Below are 25,202 nucleotides of genomic sequence, written 5' to 3'. Positions count from 1 at the left end.
GAGAGAGTGCTGAGGAGAGAATGCTGTGGTGGGGAGGTGCAGTTTTGTCAAAGTAACACAGGAAGTGTAGGAGACTTCATGTCAACTTTATCAGCTGTCATGAAGTTGTTAAAACTTTGGGCTTTTCCCAAAGTATGCTGTAATTTTCTCTGCAAGAAAAACGGCAAATTGACTTTAAAAAGAGGAAATCTGTGGAGGCCCAAAGCATCTGATATCAAATTAATGAAATAAGATACTGTGATATGAATATTACTCAATACAAACAAAAAACATTTGAAATTCTGAAATAATCGAACAAATGACGTCAATCAAGATGAACAGGGCAGAACCAGCCTTGTGATAGGCTGTCTGCTTAATTGGACCAATCATTTATTGATAATGGTTTATTATAAAGTTGGATTATTTCACGTTCATGGTTAAGTGATATATTTTGTTTGTATGAAATTTGTGTGATTATTTATTTCATGATGTCTTTTTTAAATTTAATATTGACAACTTCGAGCCTCCATAGAAATCTCGTTCCAGATTTGGATGGGGACCAGGAGAAGTTTACCTCACCTCGTTTGCCATCAGGGAGATACTCGCTGGTCATGTTGCTGAAGAGTCTTGTACAGAAGAGGTTCACATGTGTTCTTCCATAGCAGGATGGGAAACATGACTCTTTGACGCTGAAACAAAGGGCAGTCAGTCAAAATCTTACTACACGTGAAAGGTTGTGGTTTTCCGGTCTAATTAAGAAAGGTGCCATTACAACGAGGTTAAAGGTTTCAGTCCTAATTAGGCAGAGAATCTGAGGAAAATCACTGTTGGAGGATGAATGGAAAACTGACCCCGTCAACCTCTCCGGCTCACCCCTTTACATCTCGTCTGATCGCCTCAGATCCTCACAAGCTGTTTACCGAGGGCGGGCCGTAAAAGTGGGGCATATAGACTTTGTGGGTGATGTAGTTTGGTACTATCCTGTCGCTCTGGCCCTTCATTCCTGCATGGTCCCTATTGGTGTTCCAGCCAGCATGAGAACAAGGACACAAACTGTGAATCATCTTTGTATTTTTTAAATAAATTCCTCAGCAGCATTTACAGCTTCGGTTTTGCAAAATGGTTTATTTCTTTTAAGCACTAATTGTTTTTTGTAAATGATTCTATTGTTTTGTTTTTCTTTACGTTGGAACTTTTTTTTTATTTGACTACTTATGATGTATAGATATTTATTCTAGCAATAGTCTTCCTATTAAGATATACTGTGCTGATGCATCCTCTGAATAACTGAACATAACATATATATATATATAGATGATAATAATAATCAAATCTGCAAAATGATTTTCCTAATAAAAATGTGAACTGAGGAGTGTTTCTCGTCTTTTTGATTTTTCTTCTCTTGCTTACTTAAAAGTGGATTTACCTTCACTCCTGTCTATCAACCTGACTGCAGCAGTGATCCACAGCTGAGACCTCAGTTGCCAAATGTTTACGTACGACGTCTGTCAACTGGAGCTGGAGGGGAAATGGACTTTACTTCATGAATGTAACATTACAGAGAGGAGAACTGGAGTCTGTGGTGAGTGCTGAGTTCAATGAGAGGTTGACATGAATTCAAACACACAGACAGCTAAACCCTCAGTACCTGCAGTGCAAAATGCACCCCACTTGTCGCCCATCATATGACGCCTGGGAATAAGGTTGATAATACCATCAAAATACTGCAGAATTTCAAATTAGAATACTTCAAATTAAATGTAATTTAAAAGAAGTCTTGTCATTCCCTACATGTCGCCCAAGTATACATGGTCAGCTACGTCAGGCTACTTGGGAGCCTACTAGGCCTGTTAGAGTTTGAGAAACACTGCTCTAAACTACATACTATAAACACGTCTTGATTCTATTCTGCACCGATTGGCCACAGCATTAAAACCACTGACAGGTGGTGTGAGTAACACTGATCTTCTCGTTACAATGCAATATTCTGGGGCGCCCCAGTAGCTCAGTTGGTAGAGCATGCGTCCCACGTACAGAGACTGTGTCCTCACTGCAGCTGCCCACGGTTCGACTCCGACCTGTGGCCCTTTGCTGCATGTCATCCCCCTTTCTCTCATCTCTCAATCAGTCCTGTCAATAAAGCTGTGAAAGGCCAAAAAAGAAAACTTTACAATGCCATGTTCTGGTTGGAAATCTTGGCTCCTAGCATTCATGTGCTCCACCTAGCCAAACACGGTTGACCTGTCCTCCATCCCAATCCGATCGAGTAAACCACAATAAGTCTGATCCATGGAGAGCCCACCGCCCAAAATACAGGACTCAAAGAATCCACTATGAATGTCCCTGTGCCCGACACCACAGGACACCCCCAGAGGTCTTATGACCATGGCTTGACAGGTCAGAAAGGGAAACCTGCTCAATATTAAGCAGGTGTTTTCGTGGCTGATCTATTTATATCGCAGCCTGTGCTGCTGAAAATACACCTAATACCAAGCCACCCTTCGTCACAAAATACTTTAAGGGAGCTGTGACTACTACAAAGCCTATAGTTTTTACCTTTTAGGACCATTTATCCCAATTAAAACCAAACAACTCGTCTACTGACTGCAAATACATGACACACAAAAAAAAACAGAGAGAGATGCTGGATGCACAGTCTCCCACTCCTCCTCATTTCACTCTCACTTCTCTCTTAACCCTCTAACATCTGCTTGGGGATGCTGTGCCCAGCTCGGTTGCCATGGAGACGGTGTGACGTTGACGATGGTTGTCGCATCATGTGACCCTGGTGGGGACAAGGGATGCGTTACGACAGACGGAGGTCTCCCAGGCTGCTGATGCTGAAGTGTATAACAAAGGAGAGAGACGAGAGCTGTCCCCCTCCTCCTCCTCCTCCTCCTCCTCCACCTCCACACCTACGCACACACACGAGCTGAGGAAAGTCTTTGCATCAGGTCAAAGATGAGCCTGAGAGCGCACACACACACACACAAGACAAAGCTGAGAGCAGGAGACAAAAATATATATAAAAGGGGTCCGTGTGGGAGGGTTGGATAGGGGGTGCCACCTCTGTCAGCCCGAGAGCATCTTTTCAGTCGTGACTCATGGGCTTCCACCGCTGATTTCTTAGAGAATGGAGAGCTCTGCTGCTGTAATCCATTGTGCCTCCTCAACAAGAGGGAGGGGGAGTCAAAATGGAAGAAGGAAGTGAGACAAATGAAGAGAGCTGAAAGGTGAGGAAATGAAGGAGAAATGTATAGGCATCAGCACAATTTCACACATCAGTGGAAACGGGGCCAATGCGGCGCTGTGTTGGAGTTATAAATAGCTCTCCTGTGGTTATAATAAGCAGCTGGAGAAGGTTCCCATACAGCAACGAAGGAGATGTGACTGTATATGAGTGTGTACCTACACCTCCGGGGTTCATGTGCACAAAAACACTAAATATATGGTGCAAAAATAAAATCCACGCATCAACAACAACAACAGCGTCCCATTCGGCCAATGATCCTGCAGCACTTTGAGCCCCACAGTGTGGAGGAGTGGACTATACAGCTCGGTGGAGACGGAGGATGCGTGTTTGTGCGGCGGGCCCTGCCAGGAATAGAAGGAGCGGCCCACCACCTCCCTGGAGAAGGACGGGAGCACAGCTGGATCAATGGCGCCACCGTGTGGCAGCGCAGCGCGACGAGCTCACAGGGATCCAGATGTGCACGACAAGAGGGAACGCAGCTGGGATAAGTTAAGGTCACGGTAGAGCTGTGTACAACAGGAGAACAGCACTGAAAGTAGTTCAAAAGTGCACAGTCTTTTTTTTAATGCCATTTATATATTTTTGAAATGTGTTTCTTTACTTGTTTCTTCTTTTTTCTGCCTTATTCCCATTTTCTGTGTATTGTCTTCATGTTTATACACTGATGCTTTAGCTTGAATGCCAATAAAGCCTTTGAATTGTGTTGAGCTGATACATGTGTAAAATTATAGGTTCATGCACTACATTTTTCTTTTTTAGTGACTCATAGCTGTTTTTATATACGTCTAGGAACTTTGTCTTTTTTCATTTAGCGACTTTCTTTTTATGGTCTCATTTTCTGATTGTTTTCGCTCAGATGAATGCCCACTGTGTTTTATGAGAGTGACAAATCAAGAACTTGAACTTCATTAAATGCACAATTAAGATAATTGTTTTTGTTTTTGCGTCATCAAATCCTGCACAAAGTATTGAGTTTTAAGGAGGAACACAGATTATTTTTAAGCTTTAACGTCTTAGAAATATGTTTCTCGGTGCATTTAGGGGTCTTATTATAATATAACAAAAATATACTGTATATGTAAATAAAGCAATGTATTGGGGACATTTAATCTTAAAAGAAACATACAAAATCTATTTGTAAAAGAATTTGGGGAGCTCAAAAATTGATTTTTTTCTGATTTAGTTCATAATAATTTATGATTCCTAGATCATTTGATATTCAATGAAAATATTCAGGCACAGTCTGCCCTCAACTTTTGGATTATTCTGAAATCTGAGCCTGCAGGTCTTATTTACAATAGATTAAAAGATCAGAGATGAAATCTGCTGGTTGGAAAATGAAGCCACTGAACAATCACCTTTGTAGGTTTTGGAGGGATATTTTTTGACTTCATTGTTAAATAAATGTGAGAGCAGGCGATTATTTTTGAATGCCTCATTCATGCAAGTGATATCCATTCTACGATTCAAAACATCCACCAAATGTCCAAATTTAAAGAGGGTAACACAAGACTTTACTGGTCCCCAACAAAACAGCCGATTCTTTCTTTAATGGGACAGAACTGGATCCCATTTCCATTCAGCCTCTTGGATGAATTCGTGCGATTTGAGCGTGTGAACATCCGAAAGTGTTTGTTTTGGAGCCCCTGTGTTAAAGGTGCTGTCACCGGATCGGATGGAGGGAGGGAGGGAGAAGGAGAGAGGGAGGAAGGGAAGGGAGGAAGCGAAGGGAAGGGAGGGAGGGAGAGAGGGAGGGAGGGGGGGTATAGAGGAGTGGACAGACACTGGCAACGGAGGGGGAGGCGTTTGGCTCGGTGAAGACGGGGAGTGAGCGAGCAGAGAGGGTGAGAAACCAGCGGATCTGGCCCTTTAAATCACCAATACAGCGCATTCGGAGGTGAGTTTGGAGATATTCGGGTATTTTTTCTCCCTGTGTATAATAATTGTAACGCGTCTGTGCGCCTCTGCAACCCCGGCTTCTCGCCACCGAGGGCGGCTGCAGCGGAGAGGGGCTTCATCAGTGTCACGAATCCGGTTTTCCCCAGCCCTTTGCCGGCAGAGAGGGTGGGGAGGACTGGGGACAGGGTCAGTGGAAGATTTCCTACAGCTCGACTGGACTTGAGGACGCACAAGCCACTGTATCCACACAAAAAAAAGAAAGAGAAAAAGAAAAACCCTCTGGATTTTATGTGCTGAAGTAGGCCGTATGCCGATCAATTTGCATAATAGCGGAACATAAAGGCATGCGCTCCGGTCTTGTGCCCATTGTCGCTGGATGGGTTCGTACTGGCTGCTGGAGCCTGCCTCCCTCAAAACATGTCACCACCCTGCTCCCACGGCTAACAATCAGGGCCTGTTTGCAGACCTGAAGCGGTCTAGTCTGGTCTCCACTTGGGAAAAATATCTCTGGCTTTGATATGTGCACAAGGTCTGCCTGTGCCTGCGCGCCTGCCTGTGCGTATGTATGTGCGCGCCTGTGTGTGTGTGTGGAGTGTAGATAGCCATGGGAGAGAGAGGACATGCTGTTCTATCCATCAAAATGCCCGCATTGTGTTTTCACACGGTAGAGCAGCGAGCAGGGGCCTATAGCGGAGGACATGGCTCCGAACTGCAGGCCCCGATCAGCGCTCAGGAGCAGCTAGGATCAATAAGGATTGATGCATTTTTGCGCGTCTTGAGAGCGGCTGTGGGCTCGCTGGCCGGGGCCCTGTCCAGCTCTGGTGATGTTTTTTCTGGTCCAGGCCGAGACAAATGAGCAGCTTGTGTTGGTTTTGCTTCTGTGCATCGGCTTTGCAAGAAAGTGTTTTCAATCTGGGGGCGTAGGAGAGGAGAGATTTGGCCGTGGAGGGGCAGGAATTCATGTTTGTGCTGCTTTTCTGTTTTTTTCCTTCTTTTTTTTTAAGGGTACAGCTTCCTTCTGTCAGCGCGGAATGCGCCACAACAGAAAAGTTTGAAAAATCAACAGGCTGGAGAAATGAAAGCAGTGGGGTTATGATATGAGTTAGCTGTGTGGAAAAGTGGTTTATGGATTCTTAAGCGTGGTGTCCCTGCAGGTGACACCTTCATATGAGTACATATGTGCGTAAACACCTTACATTTGGTTTCACAGCTCACTTGTTCACAAAACAAAAGACCTATTCTCTCTGAAAGATGCTCCTGTTAGAATGAGTTTTTATTTTTAGAGGAAGCAGATCCTATTTTGGGGTTCGACGACAAAATAAGAGCACCAACTCCTTCTTTTTGTTGTTGTTGTGCTCTAATCTTTGTCAGTTTTCCAGGCTGTGTTTTCAGTTGCTGTTGTTCATATCTATAGTCTTGTGTTTGCTGTCACTGATGCTGCATGTGAGGTGATTCAGGGACACTCCTGACAGATAATGAGAATGTATATTGTGATGGAAAAGTGTGTCTGCATGCATCTAGGAGACATGAGACATGCTCACACACTGACATGACTGATACCTCCTGTTTAGGGATGGAGAGCAGGTCCTCAGGTGGTGAACTGTTATGTTTCAGTGTTAAAACTTGTGTTTTGGTGACGTTTAGGGTAACGTTCAGGTCAGGCATATAGCGGTTAGATCACTCTTTGAATAATTTCCAGTGCCTATACTTTTGACTATTAAGAGCAGCTTATTTAGGTCGACCCAATCACCTGAATAAAAGTTGGCAATGCTCTTCTCTGCAGACTATGGATATGTTGAAACTTTACATTTCTTTATGTGGAAACTATATTTCTTTAGGTTTAACTTTCAGAGCTTTGCTTATGCTCTGGTTAGGGTTAGGTACAAAAACCAAACCGAACCGTACCGCAAGCATGGCTAGAGATGTCCTGACGGCTTAAAAAATGTTGAAACAAGTCCAGACTGCGGTCACCAGCTTGACACCCTTCTCACTTAACCTCCCGCTTAACTCCTCTACCTCCTGATATGAAAGTCACGGTCGTAAACATGTAACGTCAACTTGATATTCCTCCCCTAACCCTATGAAACATAAAAATGTTGACGCATCTATTGTTTGTAGAAACGATAACTACCTACGTTTTATCCTGGCGGAGGGCTGTTGAGGGAGAGCCATGTGCCATAATTTAAGAGGGAAATGCATCGTTATCACTTCTGAATACATTTTCAGTGGTGAAAAACTGAACTATCAAGCAGGGCCGTTTCTAGATTTTTTGGGGGCCCTGTGCCTATTTTGTGAAACTATAGTGGGGGAATCTAAACCACCTCAGAAAATCTCCAAAAAACACCATCATGAGCAACAGTTTAATATAGTAGTGTCGTACTTTTAACATCTTTTTTGTTAATCTCAAATTCAAGTCCGAGTTCAGGTTGACCCCTGCGAATTAAACCGACAGAAAATGAAACGTTGGTGCTTCCCTACATCAAGAACGTGGTGACACTATAATGTATTCGTCTTGGTCTCAGTTAGGGTTAGTAGTATTGATACTCAAAACAAGACTTTAGTGTCAGCAGTATCGACACACACACCAATAATCTCATTAATCTAAATCGATTTAATCCTGTCAAAAACAAGCTTTTATGTGTGTGATACACAGAAAAAGGTAAATAACACTCAGAAGTGGCTCAGTTTGCTACCAAAGGTCTGGTTGGAATTAGGATTTTGGCTCAGGGTTAAGATTAGGATTAGGATTCAGAATTAGGGGTCGGGTTGGGGCACGTTCGGTTAATGTCCTCAAAGTATAACGTGCAAAGACAGAAGGAGACGATTTCATCAGGTGTCTCTTCACTCCCCCCTCTCTTTCTCTCTCTCTTTCTTTCTCTCACTCACACACACACAAGCCCTAATTACAGACATGAATCTCTGAGCTACTCCACAGTCGGAGTAATTAAAGCAGGACTCTCTTCCCGGGAGAGAGAGAGGGCGACAGACAGAGAGACAAAGTGAGAGACACACTCAGCGTGATGAATGTGAGGAGCAAGGTGTGTTTTGATCAGACTCACCGGTGGGGAAACTTCTACGCTGTACAAACAGACGTGTAAAAGAAATTAGCTGGAGGCTTTTAAGTGAGTTTTGGACACTACGGTTCCTTTTTGTCCTACATCGGCTCAATAAGGTGGTGTTAGTGGGGCTTTGTGAAGAAAAAAGGAAGTTGTGGTGACAGATATTGTGATGTGAACTGATGAGGTTGATGATGACACATTCTTATCTTGAAATGTCTGTTAATGTGCGTTGGTATTGATATTTTTCTAAATAAAGTCGGCAGTTATCCCCACTCAAAATCGGCTGCTGTAAACCGAACAGTCTTCACTCCCAACTTGCCAAACACGGCAGCTTGCTCAGCACGCTTCAACTTCAAACTGTGGAGCTCTACCTACCTCTCTGTTGTTAGTTTTGCACATGAAGGGCTCCACGGTAGCAATAAATGTAATATACAATTCCTGGTTACACTTTCAAAGTAACTACAGTGGCTAGGCACCAAAACTACTTGGTTAAGTTTAGGAGAAGATCATACTTTGGGTTAAAATAACAACACTCAGTCTCGTAACATCATGTTTAATGTCAATGTAAGTCACGCAACGTGGGTCATTTACAAACGTTAACCTACAGGAGTGGGTCCTCTTCCACAGAGCTCGCCATTTTACACCGCCATGTTTCTACAAACCAAACACCGGCACTAGATAGGGTCCTTATTTCTTGTCTTTAGCTGCCATCGTAGGCGACAGTGAAGCGAGTGGTATTCAGTCATTCACTGTGAGATGCCACACACACTGGACCTTCAACGCAGATTTCACCCTCAGGACTAAAACAACAAAAAATTCCCCATATTAAGTTTACAAAACTGCAAATGAAACGGATATCTCGAAATGTTTAAAATGTTGTCATCTTTTTATAAGCAGCCGTCTCACCTGCTCTCCTTCTCCACAGAGACAAGCCAATGTGAGTTCAGCTCTGACTTCTTCTGACTTGGCAACTGTCCGCTGCACCGCTCAGATCGTCATCGCCAACCAGTCACGATTGTGCAGTCAGGTAACACTCTATTGTTTCCGTGTATCTTTGTGTCTGACTACAACATATTAAAAGCTTGAAGAGTATTTAACATGAACGACAAACATGGATCATATTGTTAAAGTTGCTTTTGCAATAGCTCCATGCTTAGTTTTACTGTGCACATCACCTCCATGAATGTAGTTTGGCCATGAAGCTGCTCATCGGTAGTGTTGCACCGCCATGTGGTCACCTCATAGTGGTGCTATAACTCTACAACTGAGGCCAAACAGTTACCTGAGTGAAACTATTGATAACGTAAAAGGTGATACAGCTCATAAATCAGTGTAGCATGGACAATACAAACAAACAAACAAACACTTTCCACTGAAACTGGTCCTGCTTACACACAAACATGCAAAACTTTGTTCCCAAGTATATTTTTAGTGCCGTGGAGTCGCCTAGCCCTCCCTCTCCCTGTGCATATTTAATGAAATCATCCATCACCGTCTGCACTATAAACATTTTCTTTCTCTCTCTCACTCTCTCATTCAGTTTTCTCCTGTGTTGGTGCAGTCTGATGGATCAGTATGTCTACCACTAATAATATCGCCCAGGCCAGGAAACTGGTGGAACAGCTGAGGATCGAGGCAGGGATCGAACGCATTAAGGTAGGAGGACGCTTTACTGCCATGTTCGTGTACGTGTCAGCGTGATTACCATCCACCTCTGACCGCTCTTTGTCCCCCTTTCTTCTTTTTCCACCATCCTCTTGAATCTGCCACCTTCTCCCCCTCTCGTCTCCCCCTCTAGGTGTCTAAAGCAGCAGCAGACCTGATGAGTTACTGTGAGCAGCACGCTCGTAGCGACCCTCTGCTGGTTGGGGTTCCCACCTCCGAAAACCCTTTCAAGGACAAGAAACCCTGCATCATCCTATAGCCACACTACATTCCTCCTGCCCTCACACACACACATACGCACACACACGCACACACACAAACACACATGCACACACGCACACTCTCAAGCTCAATACTTCAATTGATCCTTCCTGAGACATGCAAACACACACTTGATGCAGCCCATCTAGGACACACAAACACAGACACACACCCAAAATAGCCACTCTGGAAAAGCGCCATACCCCTGAGCCACAGCTAGGGGGCAGGTTTTCTTGTGCTCACAGTGGCTGAGATCAGTATATCACTGAGTATGATCCAAGGTGCTTTGGTAATATTCATGTATGCTGGTAAATTAACTACAAGTGTCAGTTTAACTTGAAAAAAAGGGATTTGGACATTAATAATCAGTAGGAAACTGGGATTTTCTCTCCTTCTTTTGTCATGAAATAAGGGGGTTGGGTAAAGGATGGACAGCAGTGCCATAGGCAAGGAGTGGGAGGATGCATGTGGGCAACAGAAAAAGGACAGTAGGCGCTCCTGCCAGCCGTGCCAAACACGAGCTGGTGTCCCGTTAAAAGCTCAGTAAAATGCTTTTTATTTTTTAAGGCTGTTTTAAAAAAAGGTCTGGGAGCTTTGCCCTCAAGCCTGCCAGTGCTAAATCATGGCAGGTCGTTTTGGAGCGAGCGGCTGAAGCCTTTGCCTTTTATCGGGCTATAGCATGTTCCCACCCAAACCTGTATGAACAGACCTTCTCTGCCTGTGGCCTCACTATGGCCGTCTGCAGCCTTTGGCCAAACCTCCAGCTGTGCCAACATGTACAGAAAGTCGTCTCTAGATGCCGATCTGCCGTCACCGATTCCACTGCAGCTTCACCGCGGCTGCCGTTGGTTGAAAATCGATGTCTAGGCTGACCTCAGATCTGCACCTATGAGGGTAACATAGTGATCTGCTCTACACAGAACTCAAGCTATTAACCCTGGACGTTTACTGCATTTTTCTTAAGAAGTACTTGTTTGTGAACTCAATGTATGTTTTGATATTTTGTTGAAGCATTACTTAACAGATAAGATAAAACTGTACTTTTTTTTTCAATTGTTTAGCTTTGACGTAGGTGTCGCCCCTGGCTGATCAGGTTTCTCTTCCTGTCTGGCATTAAATGCTAATGAAACGACAGGGGGGCCTGGTTGTAAGCCAGGGGGTCACACCTAACCAGATACCTGCTAGGATCTTAAACAAAGGTTTCTACTGTACATCAAGCCTCCCTGTGCTTTACCCTGAGAGAGGGCGAGATCGTAGACTGACTGAGATTCAGTCTTGCAAGGACCTCAAGGCTGGAGGAGAAAACAAAAAGTGAAGCGCCCTTTTCCCGCCTTCTCCAGTCATGTTTGATTCTTTAAATCAGAAGCGAAGTGAAGAAAAAAGACGGAGGCGTTTGTTTTGTTTGCCTCTGCAGTAGAGAAGAGGGATACACTTTGTTTAAATTCTGGATTTAAATCAGATTATCATAGATGTGACCTGGCTTTACCCGTCTTTAAAGTTTTCCCGTCTCCCCAGTAAGAAGAGCTCGCTTTAACGTGAGCTTATAAACTGGTCGGGGACTGGATCAGAGCCAGCAGCCCCCCCTCTCGGTTTCCCACCTCTCCTCCACGATGCTCCTCCTCCTCTCTGACAAACCAAACTTGATTGTAAAAACTGAAGACGAAGTGATAAAAAAAATGAAGTCAAGAGAAACAAACTAAGTGTATAAACTTTCTTTCAGACATGTGCAGAAGTGATAAGTTGAAGAGTAGCTGTTTTGGGTTTATTTTCTGAGTTTCTTCTTTCTATGGAGTCCATGGAACCTGGTCAGTTGAGTATTACCCTGTACAGTGTTTGTAAGATACAAAATCTAAACACAGACTCCCCCTCTGTGGATGTTGGATTTTTTTAGTACTACTTATTCCGTTCTGTCAGTCAGGATCATGTCTGTCTTCATTGATTATCATTTCCATTCAGGTTTAAGAGGCCTGAGATAGTGGAGGATGGTTTCAACCACAGATACAAATACAAAACGCCTGATGAGGATATATTAGAATAATGTCAGATAGACACAAAAAGCCCTGTTAGGTTTAGGATCATATCCTGCTAGAGGATGAATCAACATCGGACCTCATTTCAGTGGCACAAACCAACCTCCTGATCTATCCTTTAACACCAGAGCAGCCCACACGTTTTTCGTTGGTTTTGGTGGGCGACAGGCAACTAGGACAACGCACACATGCACACAACGCACACCCCACGCTCTTTGCAGTTGTTTCTTTTAGGTTCGATGGTCAAAAGTTGAAGGAGTGGTAAGGCTCGGCACTGAGAGCTGCTTTCGGCGGTTACTGCTGAAAGAAAGGTGCTTTGCTGCGTATTTACATACGAGCATTATTTTGTTGAGGCTTTTGTCAGGAGAGACATACAGTGACAGAGCAGGGTGGAGCCATTTGGACAGGACTTATTGCTGCTGATGGACTGTTGGGGGAGCTGAGCCCACTGCTCTTTCTGTTCCCTAATCACTAGGTCAATATGAGCCACCTGTGACACAAAGTGACTTCTGGGAGTCAGGATGACTAGTTTTCTTTAGTCTTGAGTGTGCACACAGCTTGAAAAACAGACAGTCTGCTGGGGACAACTTACAAAAATACCACGTTAAAAAGTGATTTTGTCTTGTTATTTTCTGAAGTTTTTGTGTCTGTACCCTAAATCAATCTGCAGCCAGTTAGCTTAGCGTAGCAAAAATGACTGGAAATGGCTAGCAAAATCCCAACAACAGTCTCAGACGTACCAGACCTTCACCCTATGGTCGCTGTTTGGTTAGGTTTAGGAAACAACACGGTTTGGGTTAAAATCCTAATTCTGATTTGTATGTTACCTGCATTACATTATGTATGTGACCTAACTTCACTACTGTACATTAGTAAGTTAAAAAAAAAAAACTCTTAACCTCCAATAAGTAATTTTTCGTAGCATTTTTACTGCATTGAATTACAGGTAACCCTTTATGTTAGCTAGCGGTTGGCTGACGTTTGCTAGCTAGCCACAGTAACACCAACCAGTGTTTGCAGCTATTTACATTTCAATGAGAGAAGCTGTTGGTAGACTCATTTTTTTTTAAAGACAGAGCCAGGCTAAGTTTAAATGTCTCCCCGTTTACAGTCTTTATGCTAAGCTAAGCTAACCGACTGCTGTCTTTAGCTTCATATTTACGGCGCAGACACGAGTGAGAAATCCACTTTTTTCATCTAACTCTCAGCGAGAGAGCGAATAAGCACGTTTCCTAAAATGTGAAAACAATTTCTTACATAAAAAAACAAAACACAAATTTACAATTCAAATCAGGGACAAATTGCTGATTAACATCGCTGTTCAATGTAGGCGACGGTTCCTGATACAAAGCCCAGCTTCGTCACTCATTTGCCTTTGTTCCAAACAAGTGAGAGCAGGCCGTTCCCAAAGTACAAGAGCGAGCAGGAGCTGGAGAAAGGCCACAGAGAAGGCTGAGGGCGTGCGTGTGTGTGCATGTGTGTGGGGGTTGCTCGTGTTTGGTAGCTAAAAAGGATGATTTGGCAGAGCGGTGGGCAGAGGAGAGAAAATAGAGGTGCACGCATTTGTGTGTGTGAGTGTGTATGTGTGAGTGAGTGTGTATATGTCAGAGACAGCGTGTATGGACACACAGTGCCTCCAGTGCTGTGCAGAGTGTCACATAGTAATGTTACTGTACTGAAGACCAGCAATTCCAGGTCAGGGTGAGTCTGACTGGTGGAGAGGTCATGTGACGCCGTGTGAGTCAGAGCAGCACGTATGGCCTCCGCTCGCTCTATTGCATCAGTCTGAGGTCAGAGCGGTGGAAAAGGATTCTGTCACAAGCTAAAGTTGTTCAGTTGAAGTGTGGGAAGCTATTTTTTGATGTGATGACCAATCGTAACCCCCCAAAACCGTCACAATGATGACAAATTCTCTTCCTGCAATCATTTCTTTTTCTGTTTAGTGTCTGACTCAGCCACATTGTTTTAGCAGTTTATTTCCACCACACGTTTTAAGCCTTAGAGACCCAAAAAGAATAGTTTGACATTTTGGGAAACAGAGAGAGTTAAATGAGAGGATCGATACCACTCTCATATTTGTCTCTAAAGCCAGCAGCGGGTTAGCTTAGCTTAGCTTCAACACTCAAAACAGAGAAACAGCTAGCCTAGCTCTGTCTGAGCATAACAAAAATACACATACCAAAACCTCTAAAGCTCCAAAACAGGTTATTTCTAATTGGGGTCATCTGGTCATTATGAAGTTGCTGGGCGAGCAGCAGAGGCTCAATGAAATCCTTCCACCAGGCGAAGAAATAGTCCTGCTTATAACCACCCCGTACAAACCACATTGTCTTTTTTACACATGGATTCTTGCACAGATTAAACAGTTAATTAGTGGGCTTTAGAGGTGCAAGTTGCCAGGTTTGGTTAGCCTAGCCTAGCCTCTGTTCCAATAGCTTCTGTAACTAAGTGCTGTGTGAGCATTTCGTTCATCGCTCTTTCTGAAAACATGAAGTTCCACCTCAGCTCTCTTCACAGAGCTAGGCTAGCTGTTTCCCCCTGTTTCTAGTCTTTATGCTAAGCTAAGATAACAAGCTGCTGGCTGTATCGTCGTTGCATTTAGCAAAGAGACATAAAAGTGGTATTGATCTTCTCTTTGTCAAAACTATTCCTTTAAGTTGATTAAATTCCTTTGCCTAATCTGTAGAGATATCTGAAGAGATGTTTAGAGTGCAACCTGCAGTGACAGGTAGGAAATAACTCAGTATGACTAATCTCAGATCGACTTTTCTCCGACCTTTCTCTGAACCGTTTGAGGAAAGATTGAGGAAATAGCTACTTCATGGAAACGGAAACGCAGTTCCTTGTAATTCATTTGCAAGATGCAGCTTACGTAAAAGAGAGTTACAACTGCAAAAGATTTGCAAGCATGCATACATATCAGCACACACACACACACACACACACACACACACACTGATGTTGTCCTGGAGTTGTCTGACAGACATTTTTTTATCATTATTGTTTTTTTTTCAATCATTCCATAGCTGGTTGGGCTTACAATCAGAGACAGTCGGCCTGAATCGCTGGTTCGACTGACAGTTTTGATTGGCTGGTCATTAGTTTGCCTTATAGTGGCGTATATTGTGTTAATGCTGGTCTTGGGGTGATCGGATCAACAGAACGAACAGTGTTAAAGGAGAACACACGGCTCGAGATTGGAAATCCACTGGTGTTGTGACGCAAAGCGAGCCCGGTGAAATGACTTTCAGGTCAGGTGGGGAGAGTTGAGGCTCCTCACCGGTCGACTTTGAAATCAAGCATCGCTGAATCAGCTCTGAGCCCTTTCCCGAGACTCATCTTTTGTGTTCTGATCTCCTGTGTATGCATACAGTATATGTATCTTTTTGCCTTGATTGATTATGAAGAAAATATATCTATTTTTTGTAACTGTTCTCTGATGTGCCATAACTCATGTTTTCTTGCACACTGTTAATATTTTGTGGATATTGCTGTTAAAAAGATGATATTGAGAAGTAGATAACATTAATAAAAAGATGATATAATAACAAACGTTCTTGTGTTATATGTTATACTGGATTTGCATGATTTTTTCTTCACATTCATGGTTCCCAGATGACAAATCCTACCAACCTTGGCACTAACATGAGGTTGTCAACTTTGACCACAAATATAACCAATCGGTGAACCTTTAACACTACCTGTAGTGCCTTCACCTGGTCAGAATCCATCTAATACTTTGGTTTATGGCCAAATACCATGTGTTTATTCTAATTTGCAATTGTTAGCATGCTGACATGCTAAGCTAAGATGGTGTTGATGGTAAAAGGTTTGCAAAACATCAGCATGTTAGCCTTGGCCAAATAACACCATATCCTTTAAATTTGTGTCTGAAAATAACGCCATTGATATATGTGTATATATATATATATATATATATATATATATATATATATATATATATATATATATATATATTTAAATAGATTTATGGGATTAAATACACCAATAACATGACATAAATTGATATTTTTGCTTTATTTTGCCTCTGTATTTATTTACCTTTGCAATAACTCATCCATTAATTTACTTTGCCACTAATTTTTCATTTGATTTATTCATTTTTAAATGTATTAATTATTATATATTTCTTAATTCTGGCTCTTTCAGTCCTACATACCACATTCGTGAAGACCATATTGGATATATTGGAGAAGAAGCTGAGTTTCTGGGTCATAATTAGGACTTGAAAGTTGACACAAATGCTCGTTACATTAACTCCGATATGACGACATTAGTATTGCATAAGTAAGGTCTCATGGTCTATTCTGTGTTTTTATTTTCCTTGAGTAGGAGGTGTTTTTTCTCAGACTGACTGTAGAGGTACACAATGCACATGGACACACATGCTCTCTGTTCTAATAGGTACATGGTGCACAGTACAAAAGATGGGAACCTGCTGCAGAAGGAGTAAACAAAAGAGCACGACTTGTTTAAGCCTCCCTTTTGGATAATTTGAAAGGAATGTCATTGTTGCAGGCCCTCTGTCTCAGGCTGTCTCTCTGCCCTTTGAAGCACTGCTTCAACAGTCACGAGTTTCCTCCAAGTTTCAAACCAACCCCCCTGCAAGTCAGGGCCAATCACATTGAGGGTGGATGAACTGCAGCCAATCAAAAGGTCCGTCCCCCTCTTCTGTCACACCCCTGTCCAGCCAGTGGTAAACAAATGGGAGGTCCATGTGCCTGAATGTTCCCACTCCTCTGCTGTGCAGTCTGAGCCGAGAACAGACATGTGAGAGCGGAGGGTGGAGTGGGGAGAGAATCAGAGTGAAAGGAGGGCACAGGGGATAAAAACACTTGTCTGGCAGGAACATCATGCTACCTGATCATGTGAAGATAGAGTGGCATGGGTGGGGTTCCACTGGGATGATGTTTGCAAATGATTTGGCTCCCTCTCAGGAACGTGCATGTGCAAGTTTAGCTTGGTAACGTGACATAAAACAAAGCTAAAATGCAAATTGCTTGGAAGAAATCGTCTGAGCATCATTCCTGAAACTTTTCCCGCCTCCACCCGCTCGACTTGCAGGGACAACAGATCTGCATCAGCTTGTTTTGCCTGTTTGTTCCACCACGGAGAGTTTCTGTCTCCACCCCAGTTTCCCTCTCTTGACAGACTTTTTGTTTACTACAAAGAAACTGTAATGCACCTGACAAAGACCTTGGCCCATGTGCATGTTTTTTTTCCATGACTTTGACTGTAGTTGCGTGACTCAGCTGTAACTCCAGTTTCATTACGCACACATTGCATTGAAATCTGAGCGCAAACATCTTGATAAACAGCAGTCCATCAGTTATGAATACAATAATTTATTGAGCACAAAATCAGACAATAAATAGCTACACAATACACTCATACAGTCAATAAATTACAGTTCATAATGGCATTTTATCAAAGAAGCAGCACTCCTGAAGGCACAACGATACCGACTGTGATTTCTGTTGCAGCACAATGAGAATTTACAGCCGACACACTTCATGTACAGCTCACTCTGCACCCTCCTCCGACCAAAATCATCATGTATTTTATTGGGCCGATAAACCCTGTGCGACTTTAACTCAAAACATCATTTCCATTTCAGTTTCTATGGCGACGATTCCTCCGCAGGATCGGCTGCTCATTTCAAGAATGCACACGCCGCACGCCCAGTCTTTTTCTAAAGAGAGACCCGAGTATTGTGCACGCATACCACGCATTCACACACACCTTCTCTCCAAGGACTCTCCCATGTCGGAATGCACAGGAATGTTGGGCATAGTTTCATTACAGCATTCCTGTCAGGTCCATAGAAAACACACAGGTATTTCCAGGTTGGGGTGTGGGCACGTTTCTGTAATGCTACTACTCCTCTGATTGATCGTCACACCCCGTCGGAAGCAGCCAAACAGAAGCGCAAAATAGAAGCTTGGATCTAGTTTTACTGACAGTGGGAATCTGATTTTCTGTTTGTATCTTTTGCACGAAACAGATTTCGTAAACCAGTCTCCGCTCTGACTTTATCACAAGTCACTGAGTCCTTGGTTCCTGCTGGTCATCAGTCAGGACGGCCCGGCCCAGTCCACTCCAGGCGATCCCCGCACGAGCAACGAAGGTTCATGAGTATCTGAACCCAGAAAGCTCCCGTTTGTTTTTTGTTCATGCATGTGGGTGCCAGGCCCTTCAGCGTTCCTGCAGGACCAGCTCAGGCACCCACTGGTCCAGGCGTCGGCTCTCCTGGCAGTAGGTCCCCACCTCCTGTAGCCTGCAGTGATCAGCCTGGGGGTTCTGGGAATCAAACACATCAAATTCAACTTCAGGCTTATGTTGAATTCTGTCTGCAGGAAGCTTTTGCAACAAGGAAATTGTTTGAAAAGTTCCAGAAAGTACATGAAAGTTCACTTCAGCCAAAAGTCTGAAGCAGCATTTTAGCCACGGCATGAAAAATAATCTGTAAGGTTACATTCCCACTCTGGGCTTGCAGTTACATAAGAGAGAGCTGCCGTTGTGCTGACTGAGTCAACTCACCGTAACAAGCATGCAGTGGAGGTCTCTGAGCTCTTCCTGGTTTCTGTTGGCATCCACAGCTCCCAGCAGCTGCTGGAGCCGCCGGACTCCCGAGACACGCAGGATCGTGAGGCCACTGTCGCAGCAGAAGGACTGCAGCAGGGTGAAGTGGATCTGCAGCGCCACGTCGTCCGCATCGTCAGCTGCCAGGACGCACAGGACCACACTGTCCGGGTCTCTGAGGAGCACAAGAGAAAAGTTACGGATGAGTTATGTGTGGGATGAAGTTATTTTCTGCTGTACGGGCACTGTGAAGTAGTTGCAACTCACGCATTAAGAAGTTTAGCTGATTCATAGATGCCTACGGTCAGGCAGTCTTGTTTCTGAGCCGTCACCAGCAACTCCTCCAGAGCCAGACCCACAGCCTGCATCCTGAGAGGGAAAGACAGAACAATCATTCATTGTATTCTGCAATCGAATAAATGACTTAACACTGGTCCTGTCATACACCTGCTGCAGTTTTTTAATAAATCATTAAAATATTGTATCAACCAAATTCATGAACCCCTAGCTCTAACCCTGAGACCAAGTTACAAGACACCAAAAGTACATTTCATTATAAAATTACAGGTTGTTCTGCAGCTTGGTCTTAAAGATGCCTTCTCTCCCAGGCTTGACCAAGAAAAAAAGTCTCCCTTCCTGAAGCACAACTCAAGTTATTCATAAAAGATTGACTTCAAGCCTACTATAAATAAATACAGCAGTCCACATGCAGCCTCCCTGCAGGGTGGGCAACATGTAGGCACAGTATTGCGCAATCAAATCCTAAAATTAGCATGAGAGTGATGTTATGTGACTTTTTTTTTTTTTTTAAAGCTCAAAAATGATTTACGCTATGCAGCTTTTAAAGTTGTAATCTTATATGTCAAACTTTAAATGCTTGGAAATATTAAGCATGTGTTGCTGCAAATCTCTGCACTCCAGCTATAATCCAAGCTCACTTCATGCAACGCAGAGGTCAAAGGACATTACGCATTCCTGTCCAGCACATGATTTTCATGCACATTGCTCAGAAAAGCCATAAAAACTCCAGCTGGAGCCTGAAGTGAAAATGAAATCTCACCTGTTCTCGATGGAGCCGCAGCTTTCCTCGGGGATCATGTTTGTGCAAATCCAAAATTAATCCCAGAGGGAGATGAAGAAAAAAAAGGTGATATTGTTGTTAAGTGAGGTGTTTTAAGTGTCTCCTCAGTGTGTGTGTGTGTTTCCAGGCTCTGCTCGAGTGTTTGTTGTTGGCAACGTTGCGACACGCTTTATACCGGAGCTGAGAGGAGGGCGGGACCGAAACTGCACGACTCCTGCGATTGGCTGCGAGGAAAACCCTCCGTCTCCCTTCTGTGGTTTCATTTGATTGTGTGGTTGCATTCAGGGATGGTTTCACACGACTTTTGCTTCGTCATCCTGACTTCTTGATCTATGCATGTACACAAATAACTACAAGGGAAATTCATCATTAAAAAAAATCAACTAATTAAGAATAAACACTTGATTGATTGTGTTGGACCGGATGCAGTTGTGCAACATCAGCTTGTCATCTTTTCATAACAAGTTTTCATAACTGGTGACTAGAGATTATGAAATTATGACTGACATCTAGTGGCTGACCGAAGGGAGGAGAAAGCTGCATAACCTTCCTGCTTTTATAAAACTGTGATGGCATCATACCCTAAGATTAATTCAATATCAACCATAACTGCTGAGCCATAATTTAAAGGTGCACTATGTAGATATGGGGAATAAACAAACTGATCTTAAAGGACAACATGATTTCATCCTGTTTTACTTTGTTTGTATCTGCCAGACCCTGCCACCAAAACTGCACGGTGCTCCTTTAAGCTCTGGGATCTAGGACCTCATAGATACCAGCCACCTAAATACGGGTGATCTTTTTTTCATCAAGATCCATCTATTATTCCCTGAGCCGAGACCCATCCTCCATCCGAGTTTCATGGAAATCTGTCCAGTAGTTTTCGTGTAATCCTGCTGACAAACCAACCACCAAACAAGTCATTATCCGACTCCTATCTGGTTATTTTCATTTTGTGGCCGGATAATGATAACAAGAGCAATAAAAACTGACAACAGAGTGTAAAGCCCCACAATATCTTTATTAGAGAAGCAAAACGTGCAGAAAAAGTGAAATCTCTGGACACGTGCATCAACTTAAAACCTCTTCATGGCTAAAAAAGAAAAGTGACCAAAAATACAACAACTGAAGTGGTTTTTAAGAGTAAATAAACCCAACTTGAAGCAAAATGTATAAACCTATTTAGTTTGTGAACGTTTCAAGATGTCTGAAACTCAACGTTAGCAAAACAATCTCATTTCGAGGTTTATTTAGTAGCTAACATCACTCCAGGCCAATCAACTACTTTACTTTTGATATATTATTTTTAAGATTATGTGTATGCCAGTAACATATCTTTGACTTTTAGTTTGAAAAAACACATCTAAAGTGTCTTGAGTTTCAAGAGTTAGTCGATTGCACTTCCATATTTAGGCAAAAAAAAATGTCTTGAAATTGAAACTGCAGATGCTGAATCTTCAATTGTTTCTGAGGGTTTAAGGAGTCTAAATCAAATCAAATCAATTTTATTCATACAGCCCAAAATCACAATCACATTGCCTCAATGGGCTTTACAATCTGTACAGTGAACAACATCCTCTGTCCTTAGACCCTCGATTCAAGTGGGGAAAAACTTGCCATGTTGTTGGAAAAAACCCTTTTAACCGGGAAAAAACAGAAAGAAGATGGGAGAAACCTCAGGAAGAGCCAGAGGAGGGATCCCTCTCCCAGGACAGAGACATGCAATAGATGTCGCATGTACAGAAAAGAACAACAAAATCACAGTTTACAAGTTGCATTGACAGAATATCTGATACGAATTATAATATAAATCGCATCTCGAGGTCCATTAATTAGTACTTTTGGAGCTGTTGATCAAATTGTTCTCACCCAATCTGATGATGGAGAAAATGTAAACGTGCTGACTATTACAGACAACTACAAAGAAATGGATAAACCTGTTAACATGCATTAATTAAATATATCTGATCAACCGACTCATTATTTTGAGTTTGATATCTGTCTTTCAAACAATGCGTCCTGATATGTCTGCTCGGATATGATCACTGGACCTGTAGAGCTCCGGTTGATCATTCACCTCTTGGTCCTCAACAACCTGGTTCTCAAAGAAGCTGTCTGCGTAGTTCAGTATCTGCTCCACGGCAGAAAACAGCAGTATGTCAGTGTCGTGGTCCAGCTCCAGCTCCTCGCTGTAGTTCTTCACCGGCAGCACACAGGACAGGGGGATGCCGAGAGACTCGCTCAACTCCCGGGCCTGAAAGAAAGAAAGAAAGAAATCTAGATGGATGAAGTTATAAAAAAACAACAATAACAAGCTTCCACCTCAGTATGACTATTTTACCTTTCTCTGGATGTAAACACTGCGATAAACATTCTTTAAGTCCTCTGCCACCAGCGGACAGGCCTCATCTACTTTGGTCATCAGCAGAATCTGAGGAATACCTGTGAGAGATCACAAGAGAAAGAAAAGAGCAGATTTGAAATAGACGGAAAGATAAAGTGAACGCTCACTGACCCCTAGGAGGAAAGAGAGTTATTACAGCAAGAAGGAAATATAATTCAGCTGGTGAAAAAGCAAAAATAACTGGTGTACAAAAAGAAAATAATGTGTTTGTGTCACAAATTAGAATCATAAAACCCTGCTAAAATAACATTATTATACTCCTCACCCAGCTGGTTGGTCTTGGTCCTGATGGCAGTAAACTTGTCGAGCATCTTCTGTGTGAGGAGAGAGGCCTTGCAGGTGTCGACCACATAAACCACACAGTGAATCTTGTCGTTCAGAGTCACTTTCTGCCTATAGCCTGGAGCGTCCGCCAGGATAGGAGTGGAGGGACTGAACTGAGGAGCGAGAGGCAGAATCATTAGGACCACGTTATCAGTCACACAAAAATGTAGATAATAAGGTAGTTGTATAGACCTGGTAGCGATCCTTTACGTGACCCTTGTAGATGTTGACCAAGTCCTCAGTGTCCAAACCAGAGTCAGGGTTTTCCTCCAGGCCCATTGTGTCACACAGGATCAGAGGGAGGGCTTCACCGCCCTTCCCTGCCTTGATGGTGTAGGTGCGGAACTACAGAGGAGACATGAAGTGTAATTTAGTTGAATAAACTGTGTAGTTACCCTTTACTCAAGGGGTCAGGCCCCTCTGAACAGTCAAAGTATGACATCCTGTGCTGGTACCTGAGTGGTCACACTCTTGCCTGCTGTACCGGCGATGGCCTGGGATGTCATGTTGCCTCGAAACGCAGAGCTGATGGAGTTGAAGAAGCTGGACTTGCCGGCCCCGATGCGTCCCACCAACGCCACCCGGGCTTGTTTAACTGCTTTAATGTCAGGCTGATAGCTCTGAATCTTCTTCATCAACTGCTGCTTCCTCCTAGAGGGAAGAGAAGCATCATAAACACGGTACCTAAAGAGGTTTGGATAGTTCAACTGATGTGCACGTTAATACACTGGAGAACACTCCAGAGGGCAGTTTATCGTGTTTTATCTACCATAGGAGGATCTTAGAAGGCACTTGTGAGTCCAACAGTGAATCGCACGCCAAAATTATGTTTCTTTTTCATATATCAGCGAATCTTTGTGTGCCTGTAGATGTGCTGGAAACGCAGCCTGAAAGAACCTCTCAGATACTTGAAAACTTGTTCCTGGGACTAAAAGTCCCACATGTACGTACTCAGGAGTCCACTGCACGTTCCTCCAGGGTTTGGGCAGGAGACTTCCTAAACCTGCAAGTGAAAATAAATGAAAATAAATTCATTTAACATGACGGCATTCACTACAGTCCACATTAAGAAAATGCCATTCTTTGTCAATTTACTTGCAGATTTTAATCATGTCATGGGCTAAAAAATGACCAATTATGTACTTGACTGCAAGTATGTGAATAAAATAAACTTTCTATGTTCAATAAGAATCAGTGCTAATCGTCACACACCTTCAGCTCGATACACTTCAAACTCAGTCAGCACCAAGTCATTTCCGTGCATCGCTGCAGCCTGAAATTGGAAGCTTGTCCCTGGGACGGACTGGAAAGCAGGTTTGTCGTCATGCAGGAACACCAAAGCACCATAATTCGGGCCGGTGCCTACATCTGTGAAGGCACACTGTCCGCTGATACCTGCCACCCTCAGCGGTTTGTTTTCCTGTGCCTTGATGCTGTAGAGGAAGGCCTGCTCGTCCCTGACGCCCTCTCCGCTCTGGGTGTAGTCCTTGGAGGTGTAAGCCCCAAAGACGAACCCAGCTGCGTTATAGGCGACGAGGACGGTGGGCCCCTGTTTGTCACAGTGGCTGTGGAAAGCGGCAGCGGTGAAGCCGTGGACGCTGGCTTTGTAGAGCAGGTGGAGTCTGACGTGACCGAGGAGAGAGAGCAGCTGGCTCTCCTGATCTCTAGACAGGCTGGATGTGACGACAGACATGATGGAGGGAAGACCTGAGGATGCAGCACTGTGATTAGATATTATGGTAGAGTTTTTAATATTTGAGTCTGCTGTATTCTCCATTAAAAGGATTTCTTTGAGAACAAAGTGGTGACTGAAAAAGACGATTTCAAAATTCTGTATATTTATTGTGATGTAATGATCACATGGCAGGTGAACTGAAACAGCTTCGGGCAACACCCTGATTGCAGCCAAGATCCTTGCTAAATGAAGCATGCTGTGCATACGAGTTGTTCAATGTTTAACACAAAAAGAGAGATTTCCAATAAAGCATACTTTCCTCAAAAAACACAAAAAGGGTTTTCATGTGACATGTAAAGGATGAAATATGATATTTCAAACATTCTTCACCGTTTTTTTCAGCCTCTAACAGAAAGTGAAAGCAAGCCTTTATCCACTAGAAAACAGTAAAAAACCAACACATCATCAATCTATAATTGATAACAGACCAGCATCACAGTTCTGAGTTGTTGTTTTTATCTGACTTTAGCAGTATGAAGAAAATATGATCAAACTCACCTACAGTAGAAGTGTTTCAATTAAAAGCAGCTGGTCGCAGTGGTTCAGTCCCTGTTTGTCTCTAAAAACAGAAGTGAAAGTAAGTTTTTACTACCATGACCAGCCCTTTAGGAGGGTCCTCCCTTTAGTTAAACAGCCTGTAAAAATGAATGTGAGGTGTGTCAGGAGGTAGGTCTAATGAGTTCTGAAGTTTTAATTTAAAATCCTCTTTTTTAGGTACACTGGCAGCAAAATGAACTTAAAATATGAAACGTCAACATACTCATTATGCAAAATGTTTATACTCATCCCATTTATATGTTATTGGAATATTATCATTTAATGTTGTCAGTGTAAAGCTAATTTTAACAACTTCTGCTGTTGGGTAGACTAATCTCTATATAAGTCCTGGTCAAGCAGCATATGAAT

General features: G+C 43.1%; 3 protein-coding genes across 3 annotated transcripts; 1 reads left to right on the top strand and 2 right to left on the bottom strand.

The window, feature by feature from the left end:
* The first annotated feature begins 5,077 nt into the window (after nucleotides 1-5,077).
* On the top strand, nucleotides 5,078-15,698 carry gng7 (guanine nucleotide binding protein (G protein), gamma 7). Its single transcript, XM_073484405.1, has 4 exons — nucleotides 5,078-5,129; nucleotides 9,116-9,217; nucleotides 9,731-9,846; nucleotides 9,989-15,698. Exons 3-4 carry the CDS (start codon nucleotides 9,766-9,768, stop codon nucleotides 10,112-10,114), a joined length of 207 nt encoding a protein of 68 aa, XP_073340506.1. The 5' UTR covers nucleotides 5,078-5,129; nucleotides 9,116-9,217; nucleotides 9,731-9,765; the 3' UTR covers nucleotides 10,115-15,698.
* A 1,798-nt stretch (nucleotides 15,699-17,496) lies between these two features.
* LOC141010539 (growth arrest and DNA damage-inducible protein GADD45 beta-like) lies at nucleotides 17,497-19,963 on the bottom strand. Its single transcript, XM_073483536.1, has 4 exons — nucleotides 19,810-19,963; nucleotides 19,017-19,118; nucleotides 18,708-18,924; nucleotides 17,497-18,467 (listed from the first exon to the last, which is right to left on the bottom strand). The coding sequence occupies exons 1-4, from the start codon at nucleotides 19,845-19,847 to the stop codon at nucleotides 18,363-18,365; spliced, it is 462 nt and encodes a 153-aa protein (XP_073339637.1). The 5' UTR covers nucleotides 19,848-19,963; the 3' UTR covers nucleotides 17,497-18,362.
* Nucleotides 19,964-20,835: 872 nt separating this feature from the next.
* LOC141010611 (interferon-induced protein 44-like) lies at nucleotides 20,836-24,875 on the bottom strand. The gene is made up of 8 exons (XM_073483658.1): nucleotides 24,795-24,875; nucleotides 23,774-24,268; nucleotides 23,513-23,564; nucleotides 23,017-23,212; nucleotides 22,754-22,906; nucleotides 22,503-22,674; nucleotides 22,175-22,275; nucleotides 20,836-22,087 (listed from the first exon to the last, which is right to left on the bottom strand). The coding sequence occupies exons 2-8, from the start codon at nucleotides 24,252-24,254 to the stop codon at nucleotides 21,839-21,841; spliced, it is 1,404 nt and encodes a 467-aa protein (XP_073339759.1). The 5' UTR covers nucleotides 24,255-24,268; nucleotides 24,795-24,875; the 3' UTR covers nucleotides 20,836-21,838.
* Between the last annotated feature and the right edge of the window lie 327 nt (nucleotides 24,876-25,202).

The sequence above is a fragment of the Pagrus major genome, chromosome 16, assembly GCF_040436345.1.
Source record: "Pagrus major chromosome 16, Pma_NU_1.0".
NCBI lineage: Eukaryota > Metazoa > Chordata > Actinopteri > Spariformes > Sparidae > Pagrus > Pagrus major.
The sequence above is the reverse complement of the archived record's forward strand: the minus strand, read 5'-3'. Positions and strand labels throughout refer to the sequence as shown.